General features: G+C 45.5%; 1 protein-coding gene across 1 annotated transcript in view; it reads right to left on the reverse strand.

The window, feature by feature from the left end:
- Positions 1–24,425, reverse strand: part of LYRM4 (LYR motif containing 4) — an 88,755-nt gene that overhangs the window by 57,836 nt on the left and 6,494 nt on the right. Inside the window, exon 2 of the mRNA XM_056854738.1 lies at positions 21,728–21,848. Coding sequence (XP_056710716.1) covers positions 21,728–21,848 — 121 coding nt within the window. The remainder of the gene's footprint in view (positions 1–21,727; positions 21,849–24,425) is intronic.

Raw genomic sequence — 24,425 nt, forward strand, 5'->3', positions numbered from 1 at the left:
TTCAAAGAAATTAGAGTGCTACTGAATGGAGGCACTAATGAATAATAATTAGCATACTTCGAGTCACAGTATTCTTGATTAGAGATATCATACCATTTATTTAAGAAACACAGATGCTGGTCTAAAATTAGAGAGAAATCAGACCTCTGGTTATTTTGCTACAGGTTCTCTCTCTGCTTTTCTGTTCCCCGTACTGGGAAAGGATGCAAAAGAGTTCTACCGTGGGGGTGGGGGAGAAGAACTCCACTTTAAATGAGAAATAGAGTGGCACAAAGGGCGGCAGCGTTTTTGACATCAGGAGGGCTGAGGAGGCAAGGGGTGGGGAAAGAAGGGGAGCGTGCAATGAGGAGGACTGGCTGGCGAGAGAAACAAAAGCACCGTGGCTGGCAATTCCATGCACTGGTATTACCAGACTGCTGAGAGCAATTACAATAGCACAGGCAGCACTGGCTTTATTGTGACCTTATTGAATTAACTTTGAGGGCAGAGGGGGAGGGAAGCTCTGTGATTCAGCAGGGAATTTATTAGAAAATTTTAATGCCAACTTAAATTTGATCCAAAGGCCTTGATATTAAAGGTCATTTCCATTACTATACTGCTGGAAACCTTTGGATCCCTTTGCTCCTATGATCTTCCCTTCCTCTTGTTTTCTTTTACATAAAAAAAAAATAGGGCAGAACTCTTGCTTCAAGCTTTTTGGCAGTTTTAATGGAGAACCGCAGTCATTGCCAATCTCTGTTTGAAGGCATTAGCTGGGCAACCAGATAGCCTCACATTTCACAACTTCTAAATCATTTTGTTTTAAAGATGCGCACACAGCTCTGAACTCAAAAAGGATCTTAAATGTTATGCAGAACAACTGATATCCCCAGGTCACACATGAAGCAATAATTAATGTGGTTAATTCTGCACACACAAACACCCCCTTGAGAGAATCCTGTTGCACTGTACCTTTTCAAAATTTCTCTGCAAAATTTAGAAAGTCAAACGTCTCCACATCATGTGTCAAGACTTCTCCTAACATTAGTACATTTGCCAGCACTTATTACATGTTAAGCCTCTTTTAAATGATCTGTTGGAATATACAATGTAAAGTGTGCAAAAGAAGACGGCTCCTACAGGGGGCAGCAAAGGAGTAAAGCTAGCTGCTTTACTCTTACCTGCTAAATGCTACTTATTTTGTTCCCAGAATGCACTGTCATGTTGACTTCCTTCTCCTCCTCTCTCCTCTTCCTGTCAGCCATATAGCTAGAAGCATAATCTTCTCCATATATATACAGTAATGTAACTTCCTAAATAAATGCTTTCTGTTCTCTTTAACTGGACACACTTCATATTACTTGTGCCAGCTGACTCCTGTGGAAAAGAATTATACCACCTGGGAACGGGAGCTGCTGGCTATGAAATTGGCATTCGAGGTCTGGTGGCATCACCTAGAGGGCACTCGGCACCCAGTACAAGTCCAAACAGACCACTGGAACTTGGAATATTTACAGACAGCACGCCGGCTTAACCAACGGCAAGTCCATTGGTAGCATACAGGCACAGCAGGAACGGGATCCCTGGGTCCAGGAAAAACTCCAACTTCTGAGGGACAGTCTGCCGGTAACCAACCCTGATTATGCTCAGCACCAGGGACATCTGACCTATCAGGGCAGGCTCTATATCACTGGTGGGCCCCTACGGGGCGAAATTCTGAGGTTGTCCCATGATGCCCCACCTGCTGGCCACTCTGGGCAACACTCCACCCTGCATATCCTGACATGGGAGTTCTGGTGGCTGCGAGTACAGGCTGATGTATCCCGATACGTCAACACCTGCGACACCTGCCATCGGGCCAAATATCAGCCAGGTAAACAGGCAGGATTATTCCAACTGCTACCCATGCCTCCAGGTCCCTGGCACACAGTTTCCACTACTTTATCACTGACCTCCCTAAGTCTGGGCCCTATACCAGCATCTTGGTAGTGGTAGACTCTGTCACCAAGATGAGTCACTTTGCTCCATGTACCAGTCTCCCCACTGCACGTGAAAAAGCCCAGCTGTATCTTCAGCATGTTTTCCATTTACACGGCTTGCCAGAACACATCATCTCCGACCAGGCTGTTCAATTCACCTCCCGATTTTGGCAAACCCCGCACACCCTCCTGGACACTAAGATCCACCTGTTATCTTCTCATCATCCTCAGTCCGATGGGCAGACAGAGTGGGTGAATGGAATTCTGGAGCAGTACCGCCACTGTTATATTAACCACGAACAGGACAACTGGTCAGCTCTTCTTCCTTTGGTTGAAATCGCTTACAACTCACTCCATAAGTCCACTGGCCAGACACCCTTCATGGCAAATTATGGGTACCACCCCCAGTTCTTGCCATCCACCCTGCCACTCACTTCTGTTCCAGCTGTGGATACCTTGCTCCAGGAACTGAAGGCCCAGCATACGCTCTTGCAAGAGCACTCGACCAAGCCAAGCAGGCCTACAAGGGTAATGCAGATCGATGTCGGCAACTGGGAGCCACACTCAAAATTGGAGACCGAGTATGGCTCTCTACGCACCATCTCCGTAGCACCCGGCCATCTCGGAAATTAGATGCTCACTTCATCGGCCCCTTTCCCATTGTGGAGCAGATCAACCTGGTCGCTTACTGCCTGCAGCTGCCGGCATCCATCCGGTCTTCCACCGGGCTCTGTTGGTTCCTGCAGCACCACCAGATCCACTATGGCCCAGGCCCTTGGGTCCCCGCTGGTGATGGTAGATAGCCACAAAGAATACAAAGTGGCCCAGATCCTGGATTCCTCGCAGCGGCGGCAACATCTTCAATACCTCATTGACTGAAAGGGTATGGGCCCGAAGATTGATCCTGGGAACCCACAGACAAGGTCCATGCCCTTGCTTTGATATGGGAGTTCCATAGGTCCTACCCCTGGAAACCGGGGCCAGCCCCTCAAGGGGGGGCTTGTGGGGGATGGTGTCATAGGTCAGTCTCAAGGGAATGAGTCATCCTCAGAGGAAGAACTCTACCAGGAGGATCCAGCCCCACTGAACTTGCATCAGGCCTCACAGCCTCAAGTGGTATCAGACCCATTCCAGCTTTTTGAGGAGGGTAGTAGCCCAGCTGGCAGGTCTCAGGCTGCTGACCCCCCAGAGCCTCCGCAGGACTCGCAGCCTGAAGCCTTGTCAGGACTACTCCCACCCTGTAGGGAGCCTGGCCCCAGTAGCCCAGCTGTGAGCCCTCAAACTGCTGACTCACCAGCGGCATTGTCAAGGGCTGACAGGTGGAGGCAGCGATGGAGAAAGGCACTAGTAACTAATAGGCACAGTGCCAGGCTTGAAGCATACCGTTGTCGGAGCATACTGTTGCTGGAGCAACAGAATGGGGAGTCTTCACAGGAAGAAGCCTAACCCAGGCAGGCATGGTAGAAAAGGGATGGCTGGGCAGGGAATCAACAAGGAAGCAACGTGTTACATACCTTGTCACTTGCTAGCTCCCACTCTGAACAATTCTTTCTGACCTTGACTGGCTTAAGTTGACTACGTGTGTGGATTCTGATTTGGCAAATTAACGGACTCAGATTTCTGGCATTCTGACCTACGGACTAGAATTTCCTGACTTCCCTCTGCAACCTCCAGGCCCCAACAATGTCTCTCCTTGGTGCTCCAGAGACAATGTAACCCGACACCCGGGAGTTGGCAGCCAGACAGCACAGAAGTACCGTATTTTTCGCTCCATAAGACGCACTTTTTTCCGCCTCAAAAGTGAGGGGAAATCTCTGTGCGTCTTATGGAGCGAATGTGGGGGAATCCGGCCCCCGGGGGAGAAGGGCAAAGCTGCCGAGAGGCCCGGCCGTGGCAGCCCACGCAGAGCTGGCACGCCCAGGAGCTGGCTAGGAAGCCGCCAGCCAGCTGGGGGGCGGGAGGGCCCCCCCCCAGCCGCCCAGCGCAGCGGCAACGGGGCCGGGCCACCCCGGGAGCCGGCCAATACTCTGCCAGCCAGCTGGGGCGGGAGGCCTTTGTGAGCTGCCGAGCGCAGCGGGGCCAGGCTGCCCCGGGAGCCGGCCAAGACTCTCCCTCCGTCCCTCCCTCCCACTGAGAGCAGCGGGGCCGGGTCGCCCCAGGAGCCGGCCAAGACCCTCCCTCTGCGCTGCCGAGCGCAGCAGGGCCGGGAGGCCCTGGGAGCCGGCTAAGACCCTCCGTCCCTCCCTCCGTCCCCCCCTCCCAGCCACCAAGAGCAGCGGGGCTGGGTTGCCCAAAGAGCTGGACAAGACCCTCCCTCTGCGCTGCCGAGCGCAGCGGGGCCAGGATGCCCTGGGAGCCGGCCAAGACCCTCCCTCCCTCCCAGCCACCAAGAGCAACGGGGCTGGGTTGCCCCGAGAACCGGCCAAGACCCTCCCTCTGCGCTGCCAAGCGCAGCGGGGCCGGGAGGCCCTGGGAGCCGGCTAAGTCCTCCGTCCCTCCCTCCCTCCCAGCCACCAAGAGCAGTGGGGCTGGGTTGCCCCGGGAGCCTGCCAAGACCCTCCCTCTGCGCTGCCAAGCGCAGCAGGGCTGGGATGCCCTGGGAGCTGGACAAGACCCTCCCTCCGTCCCTCCCTCCCAGCCATTTATTCATGGAAGGTTTTGCATTGGATTTGCCACTCTTTAGATGCACCTTTTCCCCATCCATATTCTCAAAACTCAACAATAAGCCGCCATGCAGAGTTTTGAGAATTCAGATGGGGAAAATGTGCATCTATAGAGTGACAAATCCAATGCAAAACCTTCCATGAATAAATGGCCCCAGCCACCAAGAGCAACGGGGCTGGGTTGCCCTAGGAGCCTGCCAAGACCCTCCCTCTGCGCTGCCAAGCGCAGCGGGGCTGGGATGCCCTGGGAGCCGGACAAGACCCTCCCTCCGTCCCTCCCTCCCAGCCATTTATTCATGGAAGGTTTTGCATTGGATTTGCCACTCTTTAGATGCACCTTTTCCCCATCCATATTCTCAAAACTCAACAATAAGCCGCCATGCAGAGTTTTGAGAATTCAGATGGGGAAAATGTGCATCTATAGAGTGACAAATCCAATGCAAAACCTTCCATGAATAAATGGCCCCAGCCACCAAGAGCAACGGGGCTGGGTTGCCCTAGGAGCCTGCCAAGACCCTCCCTCTGCGCTGCCAAGCGCAGCGGGGCTGGGATGCCCTGGGAGCCGGACAAGACCCTCCCTCCGTCCCTCCCTCCCAGCCACCAAGAGCAACGGGGTTGGGTTGCCCCGGGAGCGGGCCAAGACCCTCCCTCCCAGCCACCAAGAGCAACGGGGCTGGGTTGCCCTGGGAGCCGGCCAAGACCCTCCCTCCGTCCCTCCCTCCCAGCCACCAAGCACAGCGGGGCTGGGTTGCCCCGGAGCCGGCCAAGACCCTCCCTCTGCGCTGCCAAGCGCAGCGGGGCTGGGATGCCCTGGGAGCCGGACAAGACCCTCCGTCCCTCCCTCCCAGGCCATTTATTCATGGAAGGTTTTGTCTTGGATTTGCCACTCTTTAGATGCACTTTTTCCCCATCCATATTCTCAAAACTCAACAATAAGCCGCCGTGCAGAACTTTGAGAATTCAGATGGGGGAAATGTGCATCTATAGAGTGACAAATCCAATGCAAAACCTTCCATGAATAAATGGCCCCAGCCACCAAGAGCAACGGGGCTGGGTTGCCCCGGGAGCCTGCCAAGACCCTCCCTCCAAGCCATCGAGAGCAGCGGGGCCGGGTTGCCTCAAGAGCCGGCCAAGATTCCGCCAGCCAGCTGGCAAAACCCAGCTGGGAGGGGGTGGGCGTGACACGCAGGCGCCTCAGGGAGGCAAGCTGTGGAAAAAGGGCGGTTTGGGAGGAGCAGGAAGGAGGCGGTCGTTTCTCAATGCGCGGCGAGGGGCACGTGGTGGGGAAAGACGGTCCTGCAAGGAGAGCTTTTGCTGGGGAAGACGGTCGTGCAAGGAAAAGTCGCCTCCTTACCCCCCCCCCTTCGTGCAGGTAGAGCAGGTCGCCAGCGCCAACAACCTGAAACTTTGAAGGTTATATCCCTCCAACACTAGATATATGCTGCTCAAGATCAATTGATCAAGGAGCTTCTAAGGGATAAAAGGAAAGGAAAGGAAACTTTGAAGGCATCACTGAAACTCTGGCAAGGATTTCATGGGGCGCATGCAAAAGAAAAGGGGAAGAGAAATATTGGGGGGGAGGTTTTCCCCAGATTATTATTTCTGTATTTTGCCTGTATTATACACACAAAGGATGGTGGCTGGGGATGTCCCCCCCCCATTTCTATTGCCCACATTTCTCCAGGCATTTCCTCTTGCTGCCCAGCTCAGTGGCAGCGGGCAATAGGAGCTAGGGGTTATTCTGTCCCCAGTGGGAAAATGGTAAGCCTACTACAAGGCCTTAAACAAACCATCTTCTGGGCATGGAGTAGGGGTCACTGGGGGTGTATGGGGGAGGTAGTTGAGAATTTCCTGCATTGTGCAAGGGGTTGGACTAGATGACCCTGGTGATCCCGTCCAACTCTGTGATTCTATGAAATCGCTGTTATCTTATCCTGGACACCTCTGTCCCCCCCCCCCCACATGCTCACCGCACCTTGCAGGGGTGTTGCACAAATGACAGCGAATGTACAGAAAGCACTTGAAACACTCCAGGTTTGTCAGGTGCTCTGGGGAATCCCTGGGGATTCTTACAAACTTATCTAGCATTCCTCAACGTTAAGGTCAGTTCCAATGGGAGAGACCTCCTGAAAGAGAGTTGGCTCATCCCATATGATCTGCTCCCACAACCTGCCGTGGCAGGGAGGCTTTGGGCGCAGTTCTCAGCTAACTTGGAACAACTATGTGAGAATACTTCCCAGAATCTTTCACAATACTCCGTTCCATGGTAGACATGGACCATTTCTTCAGAGCATTCTGTAAGTGCCAAGCACTATGAATATTTTGAGATTTATTAGCCCGATTGCTAGTTTTAAACAGGCAGTAGACGAGGACAACCTCTGAGCTCTGAACCCGCTCTCTCTCTCTCTCCCTCCCATCAGGTCTTCCAACAGTTAGGATTTTGTCTGTGTTAGAAATTCTGAATTTTGAAATCTGGCATTTCATCTCTGTCAATCTGGAACAGCACCTGGAATTTCCATGCTGCTCATTCCTCAGGGGGGGGGGGGATTCTTCCCATGATGCGCAGGGCTGTCTGTTATTCACGGAGAAAGCACACACTGCCTTTTAGCAAGAGGGCCTTCTTTGTTTTCTTCGTGCCACCAGAGTGTGTTTTCTGATTGAAAACCATGGTCAGCGGTCAGTGGTAAACATTGGAGATACCGGTACATTACTGACAGTTCCTTCATTACTGTATTTTCTTGCAGAAAACCTTCCCCATTCCACATACAAGGATGATAAAGCAGAAGAGATTAGCATATAAGATTCCTTTTAAACTAGAGGTAGTAAAATATGCTAAGGAGCATGGAAACAGAGCAGCAAAGAGACATTTTGGGCCACCTCCAACTGAAAAAATGATAAGAGAGTGGAGGAAACAGGAGGATAAGCTGCAAAAAGCAGATAAAAGTAAGCACACTCTTCGTGGAAATGCTGCAAAGTGGCCACAGTTAGACGTGGCCATGAAAGAATAGATCACACGTCACCAGAATAATGGCCTCTCAGTCTCTACAAAAATGATAATATATGAAGCCAAACGCATTGCTTTAGAGAAAGGCATTCATGATTTTACTGGATCACCATCGTGGTGCTACAGATTTATGAAGCGATGTGGCCTTGCTATGCGCACCAAAACCAGAATTGCGTAAAGAATGCCAAAAGAATATGAATCTAAGATTCTGTCTTTTCATAAATTTGTAATTGATGCTAGGAAGAAATATGGGTTTGAAATTGGCCAGATTGGGAATATGGATGAAGTCCCGCTAACCTTTGATGTGCCATCTAATAGGACTGTTGATCTGAAAGGTGCCAAAATTATCACAGTGAAAACCTCCGGACATGAGAAAACCCATTACACAGTTGTGTTGTCTTGCTGTGCAGATGGCACCAAATTGCCACCCATGCTAATTTTCAAAAGGAAAACATTTCCAAAAGAAGTGATTCCAAGAGGAGCTGTTGTACATGTTCATGAGAAAGGCTGGATGGACGAAAATGGAATGAGAGTATGGGTTGAAAAAGTGTGGTCCAAACGTCCTGGAGGGCTTCTGAAAAAACCTGCCTTATTAGTACTAGACCAGTTTAGGGCACATATTAGTGAAACTAAAAAAAAGTGCTTTAGAGAAGTGAAGACTCATCTAGCTGTAATTCCAGGAGGTCTTACCAGCCAGTTGCAACCTCTCGATGTTTCCCTCAACAAACCATTTAAGGTCTTCATGCGAGAAGAGTGGAACAAACGGATGGCTGCTGGTAATCATGATCTGACACCTACTGGACGAATGAAGAGGCCCACTATAACTCAAGTTTGTGAATGGGTGAAAACATCATGGCACTCGGTGAAGGAGGAAATCGTTGCCCACTCATTCAAAAAATGTGGCACTAGCAATGCTTTGGACGGTCACGAAGATGATATCTTATTTGAAGATAGCGACGAAAGTGATGACAGTGATTGTGAGCAACTGAGCTTCCTAAATTCTGACTCTAGCGATGATGAGTTCTTGGGGTTCACAGAAGACTAGAAGAGTAATCGAACCTTAAAGTCTCTCTTCATTTGTTAATGACAGTGATGATGGTTCTTAATGCCACTGTTGGCTGTTGTTCACTTTATATGGTTGAAATATTATTCTAATAGCTTATTAAATAGTTTAGTACACCATTTGTTTCAGAATTTTTTTTCCTCTTGTTTTCCTCCTCTAAAAACTAGGTGCGTCTTATGGTCAGGTGCGTCTTATGGAGCGAAAAATACGGTAGTTACTAAATGTGGTATCTAAAATTCTTGCTAAATGACTATCAGACTTTGAAAAGCCGGTATCGCTGGATCAAGTTCAATTTTGTTGAATAAATTAAGAAGTTTTAATTGGATTTTGAATATATGTGCAACTAATGGTTACTGTTTTGAAATTTATTGCTGTAATCTCTCTTAGTGGGTTGTGCAAACTGCTGTTCTGAATAATGCTTTTTTATAGGGTACAGTAGGATGAGTTTATGGACCAAGGGGGCAGTGGTCCACTGTTCTAAATCATTCCTTTTAAAAACTCTAAAATTTAACACTGTTATATTTTAAAAAAATGCTTGCTAATCCCACAAGGTCTTTTTAAATGACACAGTTCTGCCAGTTTTTGAAAAAATGAAAGGCTCCATGCTTGTATTTAAAGAATTTCCATTTTAATAGAAGATAGAATGTCTTTTAACAGAGTATATTTTTTCCTTGGTGTCTGTTACTAGTGAATACTTACTGATGGCTATTACTCTCTATCTGCTTAGCATTCCTTTGGGATGCTGATCAATCTTGTGCATTTTAAATTAACATCAATAATGTGTTTACATTTGTCAATACTTTTTAATTGTCAAGTTTTAACAGCGAAACTTCAATAATAAATCTTGTCAACAGATAACTTCCGATGCTAGAATTTTAAGTGTTTCTTCCTTTGAACAGTTCAATGTATTGATAATTGCTTCTGAATGAACTGCAGGTAGAAAAACATTGAGTTGGGAGGGATAATTCTTGGCACGTAAATTAAAGAACTAGGATGGTGCAGACATTGAAGTTCATAAGTATTGTTTTCTGCCTGCCTATGACCTGCAAATCCCCCCTTCCTTCTCCTTTCATAGTTATGCATGGTGTATGCTGCATGTGCACCCCTATGTTCATAAGGAGGAAGACTGTAGTATTCTGCACTGGGTAATGCTATCAAGTTATCTTCAAGAGCACTCCTGCATAAATAATATTACAGTAATCAGGGAAGCTACAAACAGCATGGATGAGAATAGCACCATCTTTCTTTTCTAGGAAAAGGCATAGCCTCCTTCTGTGATGTAATGGATAGGATCTCCTGACTACTGTCACCACACATAGCTCTGGGTACAACAATGGATCCAGGAATGGTGTCCTGCAGTGCCTACAAATCAGCCACTGTTGAACTTCATCCACTTGGTATAGCTTCTAGACCAAGGGTGTCAAACTCAATTACTACAAGGGCTGGATATGACATAAATGTCACTTGATCGGGCTGGGCCATGCCTCGCCAGCCCAGATTGACTGTGGGGTATGTGTGGCTGCCTCACGGACCGGATAAGAGCTTTCAAGGGGATGGATCCAGACCATGGGCCTTATGCTTGACACCTCTGTTCTACACACTGGTTGAGCACTGAGACAATAGCTTCCAAATGGTTAGCTGACCATCATTTGCATATTGATAGCACTCAGCTTCAAAATTTGGAAACATTTCACCCAGTAAGAACACTCACATTTAAGCAAATTTTAGCAGACTGACAGACACCATTCAGAATGGAATTGCATAATGTATATTATTGGCCAAACAAGGACTCCGGTGCATTTTCATCTGCAGCACTTTTGCAAGACTTTTAAGATTTAAACTGAATCAACACCAATTTTGAAAGCGTCAATTAATGCCAAGTCTACTTGGGAGCTAGTCATTCAATAGAAAGCAGAGCTACATCCTCTTAAGTCCACCTCAGTGGGAACCCTGACCTGACTCATGTCAGATGTATCATGAAGTTTGGTCCTAAGATAAGTGTCAGTGTCATCCTGAGTTATGTCCTTATAAGCCCATTGCCTTCAATGTTCTTAGAGAGGCATAACAGAGATGCATAACTCTGCTTAGGATTGCACTGTACACCCCCTGTGGGTGAAGATTGAAACTTCATACTGAAGAATCAGGAGTATATTGGAACACATGTCCTATTCAGTTGTTCAAAGAACCCACAAGTTATGCACACTGATGGAAATGGCTCTGTCTCTGGACATCCATATATACACAGATGAAAACTTGTACGAATGTGTACACACAGGTACACATAATCAGGGCTGTGCTTTCTACGGAGTCCCCATGACATATACAAAGTTTACATGCACACACTTGGCCATGCGCCCTGCAGGCAGTCACCTGTACACATGGGATGCCTGGCCCACAAGTTAAAATCCTGCTCTCTTGGGCATAAGTGTGGGGGTAGAAAATGCCATCAAGTCACATGTTTCATGGTGACCCTGTAGGGTTTTCAAGGCAAGAGGTGGTTTGACATTGCCTGCCTCCATGTCACGACCCTGGTATTCCTTGGTGGTCTCCCATCCAAATACTAACCAGGGCTGACCGTGCTTAGCTGCTGAGATTGGGCTAGCCTGGGCTATCCAGGTCAGGGTTTGGCATACATAGAGTTTTTCAAACAGGAGGGCCGAATTATAGTTGTTTCAATATTGGGGGGAAAAATAAGCAGGAGTTAAAAGCAATTTAGATAAACTCACTGGAACAAGCAGCAGATTCATTTGTCGTTAACACGTTTCTTTTTTCTAACGGGAAGCCCAACAACAAAAAGAAAACCCTCATTAGCACTTTCAACAGGTCTTCAACAACGCCGGCACAAAAAGCTTTACAATGCCAGGGTGACTAAGGATGGCGAATGCACCTTTGAAAGTGAAGGCTCTCTCCCATCATGCTGTGCTGTTGGGCTTGGCTTCCCTAATTGCTGTTACATAATGAAACAAGGTTACACAGTATTGAAAGTCACAAAAAGGAGAAATAAATTGCACATCTGCCAGTACTGTTATATTAATATAATATACCAGCAGCAGAGCTTTTTGCTACTGGCAGAGTTTGGAATCTCCACCCCTGCCCCCAATGTTTCAGAAAATATTTTTAGAAGTGTGAAGTAGACTTTCCTAAAGAGGCACGGACAAGTACTTTTGAAGACACAAGTCTGCTCCAGCATTTCCCTAGACAAATCCCCAGAGTTGCCCCCTTTAAATCACAAAGGGTTGGATCCTAAGGACCTTGAGCAGAATGGGGCTTCACACTGGGCAGGACACCCTTCCTGGTACCATATAATGTGTTTCCTAAAATGTGACTCCTTGGGGTTGGTGGATCTTCAAGGACAGTACAGAGGGTAATGTGAGGGGGGGGGATCTACAGTGTGTGTGTGTGTGTGTGTGTGTGTGTGAATCTGTTAATACACTTTCACTTGCACAAGTTGACATGTCCTTCTGACCCCCCTGTTGCTTTATCATTTCAATGTTTTTGTTTGTCAGACAAAAATGACATTTACAAAACAACACAAAGAACTGTGAATACACTTTCACTTGCACAAGTTGACATGTCCTTCTGCCCCCCCTGTTGCTTTATCATTTCAATGTTTTTGTTTGCCAGACAAAAATTACATTTACAAAACAACACAAAGAACTGCATCCCCCAAGGAGTCCTTAGGAACAAAACCCCATAAGTCCAAATCGTAAGCCTCAGGAAGTTCCTCATTGCTTTCTCCCCCTTTTGTTGAGGGACAAATTAGCTTCTCTTTCTTAGTGCTTTTTTCTTTTCACAGCTGAGCTACAAAACTACCCTGCCCCACCAGACCATCACAGTGGCAACCAGATGATCTGTCTGGGGGTGAGACTATCCAAAGCCTCTCCCCATAACCTTTGTTGCTGATGGGAGCAGAGGAGAGACTGACTGGGCAGCCAAATTCAGGGATGGGCTGGAAGGGCGACCATCCATTGAGGCAACCTCTCCTGACACCTAGAGTGCCTCAAGAGGTGAGACTTCTGGCTTTTGTTTTTCTTTCAGGCCTTCTCCAAGTGACACCAAAAGGGTGATGCCAAAGAGAATCATGCCTCTGTGTTGCTCTGTTAGGGAGCACAAGGAACAATTATAATGTAGCCCTCTCCTCCACTGAGTTACTGAGTGAATTGGAACATCTCTTTTTTGAGTCTTGTAAATTAGGAGCCTAGGCATTCATATTTCAGGAGAAAAGTACCACAACTGGGACTGTGGCAGGCAAAGGGAGATATGGTGATGGAAGTTAGATAGGCCAGGTAGGGGAAAGGAGGGATAAAAAAAATAAGGCCCGCACCTCCTTCTGGTCCTCTTAGCTTCCCTATAATTTTCCAGGGCTAGCAAAAATGAATAATTTCTCAGAAGCTCACAAAGTGCTTTCAGTAAAGTCATTACAGCATATGATCCACACGATCATGTCAAGCCACAGCATTTGTACCTGGATGTAAGCGTGGGCTTATGAAAAATCGCAGCAGCCAGGAACAGAGGTAAGACAGCAAGAACAGGACATGGTGACATGAAGGTGTGAATCTACTAGCACCAGCCACAGTGGGAAGTTCCTAGTAATCACCGCTTCCTTCCACAGCAGGAAAATACCAGCCAGTAAATACCAGTCCACCAGTTCAACCCAAAGCCCTGGCAACAGATAGGCAGTGTGGTCAGTCCAAGAACACAAAGTCCAAAACACAGCCCAAGGTCAGGCGAAAGTTCCCACTGACGAGCAGACAGTACAGTTGGGGTGAATCCAATAAGCAGAGCTCAGTTCCGGCCCAAGGTCAGGCAACAGGTTATCAGATTCAGGGCACAGTTCCAAGGCAGGATCACCCACTAGCATGCAGACACATTGACCCCACACTGATCTTGGTCTCACAGCCAGCTTAAGTAGCCCCTTTCCCTTCCAGGTGCAGCCGGGTCTAGTCATTAGGGTCACTGCTCTAGTCTTCTGCTTCTACAAGGAAAGAGTGGCTGCGATCTGCCAGGCATGCACTCCTGTGCCCACTCAAGGTCTCTACCCTGGCTCTTTGCCTTCTTCTTTCTTGATGTCCTGTGGGGGACTGTGGTAGGTCTGGAAGGGGTCTACCCATATTGATGCCTCCTGTTGTGAAGGCCCTTCTGGCTCAGGGGCTGGTGGTGGTACTGGTGAAGGGTCCCTTCTGGGAGGAGGTTACCTTTCAGAGATTTTCTGCCAGTCTGGGTCTCAGGGATAGGTCACCCAATGATGATGACTCATCCTCCCACCCTGATTCAGGGTTGCTCACAACACTTCTCCCCAACAAGTTGCCCCTGAAACTCATGAGGTCAGCTTTGGGAAACAGCCAAAGAAGCTTAAGAACATGCACTGGAGCACTTGATTCATTGTCACAATGTTATCACCAACTTTATTTAAGCAACTGCTTAGTATGAAAAAAAAAACCTCTCTTGTTAAAGCGATGAACTTATCACATCTGATGGTGGTAGAAAGTGTTGTCAAGTCACAGCTGACTTAACGGCAACCTTGTAGGGTTTTCAAGGCAAGAGAGGTTCGGCGGTGGTTTGCCATTGCCTGCCTCCATGCCATGACCCTGGTATTCCTTGGAGGTCTCCCATCCAAATACTAGCCAGGGCCAACCCTGCTTACTTCCAAGATCTGACGAGATTGGGTTAGCCTGGGCTAGCCACATTTACAATATGCTAATTATGGCTCCTCATACATTTTACAACATATTCTTTTTGCCGTGCTCCATTCAAGCACATACAGAGAAAAATCAAGACCAAAAATTACACAAAAGACCTTAGATGATGTTATATTACATAGTTCCATTTATATTACATAGTTCCAGTTTCTTGGACTACTTGAAGGCAAATAACACATTGCCCAGAGAAACTCAATACACATATATACTTGCATGCTAGAAGCTCAAATAGTTCTGCAGAGTGACCAGAGACTATCTTCTCCCTCAAGCACAATTTTCTCATTTGGATTACTTAAAATGAAACAGAAAAGCCACAATATGCTTCAGAGCTTTTATTTTTTTCTGAAGGGCACTTCAACATGTGCCTTGAACATTTTAAATAGGTATTGCACCCTTCAAATCACCAGGGAAATCCAGAATAATTCCTTTTTAAATGAGCAGCTAGAAGACTAATTCCTGTGAGATTCAACCAAGGGTTTGTTTCCTCAAAAGAGCTCCTCTTAGGCTGACAACTAGGGATTCAGAAACTTCTTTCAAGAATGCATACACATATACACAAGAGAGAGTTTTCCATCAAAAGTTCAAACTCTGTGCTTACATTTTACATCATGGTACATTCTATATCCAAGGTCCTCATCAGCAAAAAGCCCAACGGGGCCGTGTTTTGAACTGAGGAGGAGGAGGAGAAGACTAGATTTTTATACCCTGCTTTTCTCTACCTTAAGGAGTCTCAAAGTAGCTTACAATCACCTTCCCTTCCTCTCCCAACAAACACCTTGAGAGGCAGAAGAAGAAAAAGAAGAGTTGGTTTTTATATGCCGACTTTCTCTACCACTTAAGGAAGAATCAAACCGGCTAACAATCGCCTTCCCTTCCCCACAACAGACACCCTGTGAGGTAGGTGGGACTGAGAGAGTTCTAAGAAAGCTGTGACTAGCCCAAGGTCACCCAGCTGGCTTCATGTGTAGGAGTGGGGAAACAGATCCAGTTCACCAGATTACCCTCCGCCGCTCATGTGGAGGAGTGAGGAATCAAACCCGGTTCTCCAGATCAGACTCCACCACTCCAAACCACTGCTCTTAATGCTGGGTGGGACTGAGAGAGTTCTGAGAGAACTGTGAATAGCCTGATGTCACCCAGGAGGCTTCATGTGGAGAAGTGGGGAATCAAAGCTGGATCTCCAGATCAGAGTCCGCAGCTCTTAACCACTACACCACACCAACAACATTAGCTCCCCTCATACGGGTCACATGTGTGTGGCAAGGCAAAGGGCTCTTTAACCTCCTCCTCCCTATTGTGAACCGCAAGAGGCCCTGTCACAAATTGCTGCTTTGTATCTAAGGAACTCAACTCCCTGCAACAAAACAACAGAAGCAAGCAGCCAAAGGCTGTGTAACAGGGCCTCTGTTGCTATCCATGCTGCTGGGGAGGGACTTGAAGAGCCCTTTGCCTGGCTCTGGGATCTGAGCATCCGAAATGGGTGAGAATGGAAGGGCTCTGTTGGGAGTCAGCAGTTTACAGCCTTCTGCCTTAATGTCAGTTCAGGCAGAAGAAAATGAGTAGAGAAGATCCTTTGTGGGGAGCCCAATAGGAAGCCTGGGTGTGGCCAGAGGCATGAAATCTTGGGCACAAGCCAAAGGGCTTTTGGCCCTTAGCCTGGGATTCACAGCCTTGTGAATCAGGACCTGCCCAGGACGTGTCTGCTTTCTCTGTTTTGTGTTGTTTTAATTACATTTGTTGGTTCCTATTATATAATGGGTTGTTTGGGACATTTCTGTAAATTTCCTTGGGCTGAGGGAGGGGAGAAAAGCTGCAAAGAAATGCTCTAACAACCAAACAGACTGAGATCCACAACCAACACTTGCATGTCCTTTAAAGCTGCTATATTTCTGGTGGGTACAAACAAAATTCCCTATGCTGTACTCAGTCAAGCTTAAACAAAATAAACAGCACGTGGCTCACAATTCTTATGTAGAAAAACTTTAAACTTTTTACTATAGTGAACTAAAGAGATGAAATATAGTCATTACATGCAAAAAAACTTACAAGGTGCTGTACAATAAACCCCCATCCAAACACACAAAAAAAACCCTATTGTGTCTCCATATATACAATGAAAGAATCCAAATCGTAGCCTCAAAAGGGCCATTTTTGCGCTAGTAAGCGAAGTCTTTCACCAATAGCCAAAAGAACATCTGATAACGTTCAAAGCATAGGTAAATGGCGTAACCTGCGTGAGTAACGTATCGTTTCGTTACAACACGTCAAAAGTACATCTTACTACTCCAATGGCGTGTGACTTGTGCAAATGACGTATCTTAAATTTTATATCGCTGGATTCAATGTTTAGTGTAGATCACAACTGCTTCCAAGTAGGAGTTATTCATGAAGCTTATAGGAACGTGCTTCCTGGGTATTGGTTCATGTTTCACCTTTAAGGCTTCTTCAGCCTAATAAGCATCTTTCGACCACTGAAGGTTTGTGAAAGTTTATTTCTACCATGTGCCGTTTATTTTGTTTATACTTGTGGTGGGGGATAATTACCTTCAAATTCAGATCCACAAACATTCCCACAGGAGTGTAAAAGCCATCTCTGAGCTCCCATTGAGTGAATGCATCTAATATGGCCCAAGAGCAGCATCTGACCCTCAAGTAAATAATTAAGGCAACAATACCATCACACTAAGAAATGAAAGAAGGCTTTGAAGTAAAAGGAGGAAAGAACAGACCTTGTTTACTAATACATTATAAGCTAAGCATCCAGTTCAAAGGCAAACACTCTCTTTCACAGATGTATTCAAAAGGCACTGGAATTGCCACAGAGAAATATAACTCTGAACCTACCTCACAACACAAATCACCACAAGCCCAATTTTGGCCATTTTTCAAAGCACATTCTACTGGCATTAACTTTTTTGCACCAACTTTTCTTACTCCTGATCATATCATAAGAGCACCAACATTTCTTCAGAGACTTTATCAGAGTTCAGACGGAAATATGGTACTCCTGTGGGAACAGCTGAACCATGGAGAGGCCATGGTTCAGGGGTGGAGCATCTGCTTTATGTGCAGAAGGTCCCACAGTTTCAATTGTTGACATCTCTAGTTAAAAGGGGGTGAGAAAGATCTACTCTACATGAGACCATGGAGAGATACTGCCAGAGCACTGACCTTTACAGTCCAGCGGTCTGAGTCAACTTCATGTGTTCTTGTGTGTTCAAAATACTGTGCATGCAGACTGGGCATTTGGCTGCCAGGCACAGGCCACTGGAACATCTAGCCCACAACTGTATCCTCTGATTGGCAGCAACTCTCCAAAGTATTGGACAAAGGGCCTTTCTTGCCATGCTCTCTCAGATGCCAGGGACTGAACAAGAGACCTGATACATGCATTATGGCCCTTCATAGAGGACACTCCCAGGGAGATACCACTGGCCCTGTTCACATGGTTTTGACTCATGTGCTCCCTCCCTTTTCCCTTGCGGGTGCCAATCTGCTCAATTTTGCACCAGTCCACAGCTTGCTATTACATCCAAACTGCCAAACTACGGTATGCGCTGGTCCACCAAACCAGAATTAGAAATTACAGCTTGATGGGATTAGAGGGTAGAAACTGAAGTGAATGTTTGGGAAAAGGGGCACACAAACCCAAGGTTTGAATGCAACAGCCAAACTACTGACTTCTGTGTGTCTGTATTCTTATAGAATCAGAGTTGGAAGGTACCACCAGGGTCATCTAGTCCAACCCCCTGCACAATGCAGGAAATTCACAACTACCTCCCCCCCCACACACACCCCAGTGACCCCTATTCCATGCCCAGAAGATGGCCAAGATGCTCTCCCTCTCATTATCTGCTTAAGGTCATAGAATCAGCATTGCTGACAGATTGCCATCTACCTCTTCTTAAAAACCTCTAGGGAAGGAGAACTTACCACCTCCCGAGAAAGCCCATGTTTCAGACAACTGCCCTAAATGGCTGCAGGATCCTGAGGTACCGGCAGCATTACTCTGGCATGGATTTAGAAAGCCCAAGTATTCTGAGCTCTTTTTATGCCTTTGTCTGACAGAGGACTGGTGCCTCTATTTACTCTCCCATGCTTGTCGATCTCTGATGATCTGCATAAGGAGGGTAAGATTCTCTTCATCGAAAGAGATAGGATGTCTTCAGCTAAGGAGCTTCTACAACAATCTCTGTAAAATTTAGGTGGGCTTCAGATAGCATTGTAGCAGCCTAACTGTTCTTCTGGGCAGAGTAGCAATGGCCTCCATCCAAACATCTCAGCTGCAAATTACTATGACTACAGCTCCGCATTTGACCTCAGCTACTGAAATCTGCCTTCTACGGAGTCAGACCATCAAGCCAAGAAGTTCTACATGACATCAAGCAGATGTTTTTCCAAGCCCAATTACCTGAGATACCAGAAACTGAACCTGACATGGCATCTTCGAGGGATCCACTTAACTACTCATTGTGTACCTTTGGTAATTGATAGCACTTACTCCCAAGTAACATGCCCTTACAATCAAGATACAAATCAAACTTTCCCCCTTTTTTCTTGAGTAAAGCACATGAAAAACAATTTAGAACTGTGGTTCCCAAAGTGGGCAGTATCACCCCCTGGGGGGCACTAGAGGTGGGCACCTTCAGCTGTGTTGTTAGATAAGGTAGGGGGCGTGGGGTTGAGTTTGTGGAACCAAGGGGGCAGTGGCCTGAAAAGTTTGGGAACCACTGATTTAAAAGGAAAAATTGCTCTGCTCCTTCAGCCATTTTAAACTAAAAACAATAACCTGCAAAAATACATAATGGTGCCAGTAGACATAAATGCTCTTTTTTGCTTTGAAAAGCTGCTTTTGTCAAAATTCAGCCAAATCCCATGAATGACATGAACAAAATGACAGTAATCTGTCATAATTTCACAATTCCCCCTCAGCTGATTCTAGTAGTTATTTATGAAGCACAGGAACCAACGGTCACTTTGATGACTAAACCATAAATTAACATGTAAAGCGAATATAAATTTGATTTCACAGAAGCAACAAATTGCCAGGCAGCTGGGATATTATTTAATTTCTATCGACATGCCATGAAAAAAGTCAGCAAAAAGGAGATGCGCTACATCTTAATAAATCTCCAAACTGCAGAACATATCTAACATTTGATTCGTTCCATTGACTTGGTTTTAACACAGTGTACTGAATGCATGTCTTAAATTTTGCACTGCAGCAAGCCCCAGTTTATGACAACTCTTTACTATTTAAATTATGCTGTTATAAACAGGTTGAACGTGAACATTAGCCTGAAAAAATGTGAATACTTCTAATATTTCTCATTCAAAAGACATAATTATATGCAAGAAACAGAACTACATCAATATGGGTTTAGATGTCACAGAAAACTGTTTTTATTCCTATTAATAAATGTGCTTTAAAACTGTGAGAGCCAACTCACAGACCGGCTCGTTAGCAATCTTTTCCTTTAAAAAAGGAAGCATGAGTTATATGCCAGTTTTACAGCAGAGTGTTTTATACTATGGAGAAACTACTTTAACATTCAAGGCTCCCTCCATAACTAGAAAACTCATTTTCAAGCTTATTTTCATTTATCAAAGTTAACCTAGTTCCGAAAACAACATCTACTGCATACCACCTGCTATTATTTTTCACTCAAGAACAGATTTGACGTAACACACATGCATACATTCATTGTACTTTGCGATGTTGTAGATTTTGTTAGCCATCTTGAAACTTCTTCTGGGAAAGAAAAGAGGCACAGAAATCCTAAGGATATCACAGGTAGTATCTAAGAGGTACCTGTGATGTCTTCTAATGATGTTTTATGTGGCAATCCTACTAGAAATGGATATGATATTTGGGGATTGGGAGAGAGAGAAAATAACATAATCCTAAACAGAGGTCCCCTTTTCTAAACCCATAGATGCCAGTGGATTTACAAGGGTGTAACTGTCCTCAGGGTTGCAAATCCCACTTTCTTCTGTGGAGAGGCCATGGTTCAGGGGTGGAGCATGTTTTACATGCAGAAGGTTCCACAGTTTCAATTCCTGACATCTCTAGTTAAAAAGGGGGTGAGAAAGGATCTCCTCTACATGAGACCATGGAGAGATACTGCCAGTCAGAGCGCTGACCTTAACAGTCCAGTGAAGGAAGAGAAGAAGAGTCGGTTTTTATATGCCGACTTTCTCTATCACTTAAGGAAGAATCAAACCAGCTTACAATCACCTTCCCTTCCCCACAACGGACACCCTGTGAGGTAGGTGAGGCTGAGAGAGCTTTAAAAGAGCTGAAACTAGCCCAAGGTTACCCATCTGGCTTCAAGTGTAGGAGTGGGCAAACAAATCCAGTTCACCAGATTAGTGTCCGCCACTCATGTGGAGGAGTGGGGAATCAAACCCGGTTCTCCAGATCAGAGTGTACTGCTCCAACTTCATGTATTCTTGTGTGTTCAAAATACTGTGCATGCAGATTGGGCTTGGAAAATGTGATATCCTAGCGTGAGCAACACAGCATGATGGAGGGCATGTGGAACATCCCCTACAAATGAGTAATAAGCATGAGCTGCATGGAGACTTTTAATGAAAATATATAATCTTTGTCTTTGTATCTATGGACACATTATAATGTTCCTGCACTACAATCCACAAAGGATGCAGGGGCTATAGCTCAGTGGCAGATCACATGCTTTGAATGCAGAAGTCCTTCAAGAATTTCAGTTTTTGCCATCTCCAGTTCAATGATCGCAGGTTGCAGGCAGTGGGAAAGACTCTTATTTTCCTAAAACCTAGGAGAGCCACCTTCACTCCAAATAGACAATACTGAGCTAGAGTAACTGAGTGAGAATACAGCAGTTTCATAGAATCACTAGACTCAAAGAAAGGAGATTAATCTCACATGTGTATACACACACACACTTTTTCTGATTCTAGAAATGGATCATTTCCTCTAACTGCAAAACATTAGGCAAAGGGATACAATATGCTGGTATCACACACTTCAGAAAAAAATAGTATTTTGTTCTTTTACAAGAGGTAGCCATATTACAGTTCAATCCTAAAAAGAGATACACTCTTAACTCCACTGACTTCAACAGATTTAGAAGGAAGTAACTCTGTTTAGGAGTGCACTGTAACAGATTGTGGTGTAATCTTCTGCACTTCATAAGATTCACTTTAACATTTCTGCCTGAGATCCTGGAGAGCAGCTCCCAGTCTGAGTAGACAATAGTGACTTTGATGGACCACTGTTATGATTCAGTATAAGGCAGCTTCATGCGTTCATGTGTTCATGCAATGCTCCATGAAACTGGGATGAAAACCAGGCTTACCTGTCGGTGTATCATTTCCAGATTTGTTTTTGCATTGTTCACCAGTGTTTCAATTTCTGCTGAATCCTTCAGGTTTTTGTTTTCTCTGAAGGCATCTCTTATTCTTCTGATGGCATATGTCCTAAACAAACAAAGGAGCATCCGGAGGTTGATAAACAAATTGTAAAACAGTAATAACAATGCCAAGGAACAAAGTTTTAAGTAACACAGGACGATGACTTGCTGAAAAAATACTTCATAGTCTTGTGTACCATACAGATCATCCTTGAGAGCGTTGAAAGTGCTTCACATATGTTATCCTACTAATCCCTGCTAGCTAGGTCAGTACTGTTATCCCTGTTTTGCAGAGTGAGAACCTCCATATTCAAAGGCAGTAAACCTTTGAAACCCACTGCTAGGAAGCAACATCAGGAGAAGGTCTTGGACACTATACTCCAGAGTAACTGGCTGGCCACTGTGTGAGCCAGGATGCTGGATGACTGGTCTGATCCAGCAGGGCTCTTCTTATGTTCTGAAAGAATGGTTTTTCTGAAGGTCACATGATGAGTTTCTGTTAGAGGTGACATTTGAACTAGGGACTTCCAGAATCAGAATTCCTTTCCCTTATGCTACATTATATCTCAGGGGGGAAAGTTAATATGAAAAAGGTAATGTTCAATGTTAATGTCAAAGGTAATGTTATTTAATAGAAAATACAAGCTTTGTAAACAGAATAACAGATCATGGATGTGCCAGTACAAAAAAAATCTTGTTTGTGTGTGTGGTCAGCAAAACATGTGTACAATCAATGCCCCCCACTTTCCAATTTGGCAGATATCTACACTAAAACTAACCTGAAATTAATGAAGAACTCTTCCTTCTGCTGCCCCTCACTCCTGTGCTAATGGAGTTTCTGTCCTGAGTTTTACACCTGTTTTAAAGGAATGCTTCAGTCTGGACCACACGAACAATTGTAAAGGACCTGCTGGCAAAACTCATCTACAGGTTTTCAAAGAAAAGAAGTGTGCGTGATGTGCTGTGGATGTGGTTCCTTATTCATCTATTTCAACAGCATTGAACACTCTTCCTTAAAGGCGCCTTGCCCCTTTCAGACTCCCCGGTGCCACAATATGCATTTGAAGTTTTACCCCCTAAACAATATACATGTACTATCAGACACAATTCTTAGGGATAATAACCTGGAAAACATTAATTACAATTTAGAAGCTGCCAAGCTTGCCTAACATTGTATTGACAATGGCATCCATTCATTATTAATTTTATGAAACAATCTTTACAAATGGAAACTTTTCTGGGGGGGGAAATACCCCCGCCCAAATCTCTGGCTGTTATCGCACTAGGTATTCCCAGCGATGTATTAAGAGTTTGGAAATGTTATAAAAAATACTGTTTGCGCTTTGTTTGGCCCCTTTAGCCGTGAAGACGTCTTCCAACCATTTTTTAGCCATGGCATCCAAAAACCCTTTTAAAGTGATGTTTTTTATAACATTTTCAACTCTTGATACATCACTGGGAATACCTAGTGCGGTAACAGCCTCTGTCTTTACAGAAGCCATGCTGATTAGTAATTCTATTTTAATAATTTCTCACCTATTTACTTGGGAAGGATGTTAGGCTACATGGCCTGCAATTTCCTTTATCTACCCCCCACAAATGCCCCATAGCACATTAGCCAGGGACAGGGCACCGCTTGTTTCAGAAATGGCTATTTTTTTTCCAATAACTGTGATGAGATCAGCTGCGATCCTACTCTTTCTGCTGGCTCCTAGCCCTTTTTTGTGATAAATAAAGGTCATAAACATGTTTATTTGGCCTACTAACACCAGGAGAAAGAAGTTGGTCCAATATCAGAATGGAGGGAGGGAGAGAAAGGCAAACCAAAATTGCATTACAATTGGGCAAGATGAAGAAGCAATTACTTCAGCCTTGTCCTTGAGTTTTAGATAAACAATACATCCAACTCTAAATATAATAGTATACAAGCAAAAGCATTCTATAAAAAGCAATGTAATGAAAACCAAACCTCAAAAAAACACTCCCCCACTCTGAATTTAAAAATGACTGCCACCTCCATACAGGATTATACCGAGGTCATCCCTTATCAATAAAAAAGGAGAGACAAAGCAAATTTTATGTCCCAAAGATTCTTATTTGAGTACAAATACAATAAATAACTTCAGTAGAAGTTCCAGATTAGGAGTTTGGAGGTTGAGGCATAGGTCAAGTTCCATGCATTAGAAACAAAACCCATGGTCAGCAGGATGGGGGTTAAATGAGTTCACTGTGAGCACAGTGCCTGTGTGTGTGTGTGTAAAGTGCCGTCAAGTCGCAGCCGACTTGCCTGCACTTGGAGAATTCCCACAAGCTCAACAGAGCTAAACATCTTTGGGCTGTTAAGCTTGGAAAGAAGGCAGTTAAGGGGAGACATGATAGAGATCTATAAAATTACACATGGTATGGAAAGAATGGACAAGGAGAAGCTTTTCTCATAATACTAGGACATGGGGTCATCTGCTGAAGCTGGAGGGTGAGAGATTCAAAACAGATAAAAGGAAGTATTTCTTCACACAACGCATAGTTAAATTGTGGAACTCCCTGCCCCAGGATATGGTGATGGCTGCCAACTTGGGAGGCAAGAGGGGAGTGGACATGTTCATGGAGGAAAGGGTTATCCATGGTTACTACTCAAAATGGATAC

This window comes from Euleptes europaea, chromosome 8 (assembly GCF_029931775.1).
Source record: "Euleptes europaea isolate rEulEur1 chromosome 8, rEulEur1.hap1, whole genome shotgun sequence".
In the NCBI taxonomy this organism is placed as follows: domain Eukaryota; kingdom Metazoa; phylum Chordata; class Lepidosauria; order Squamata; family Sphaerodactylidae; genus Euleptes; species Euleptes europaea.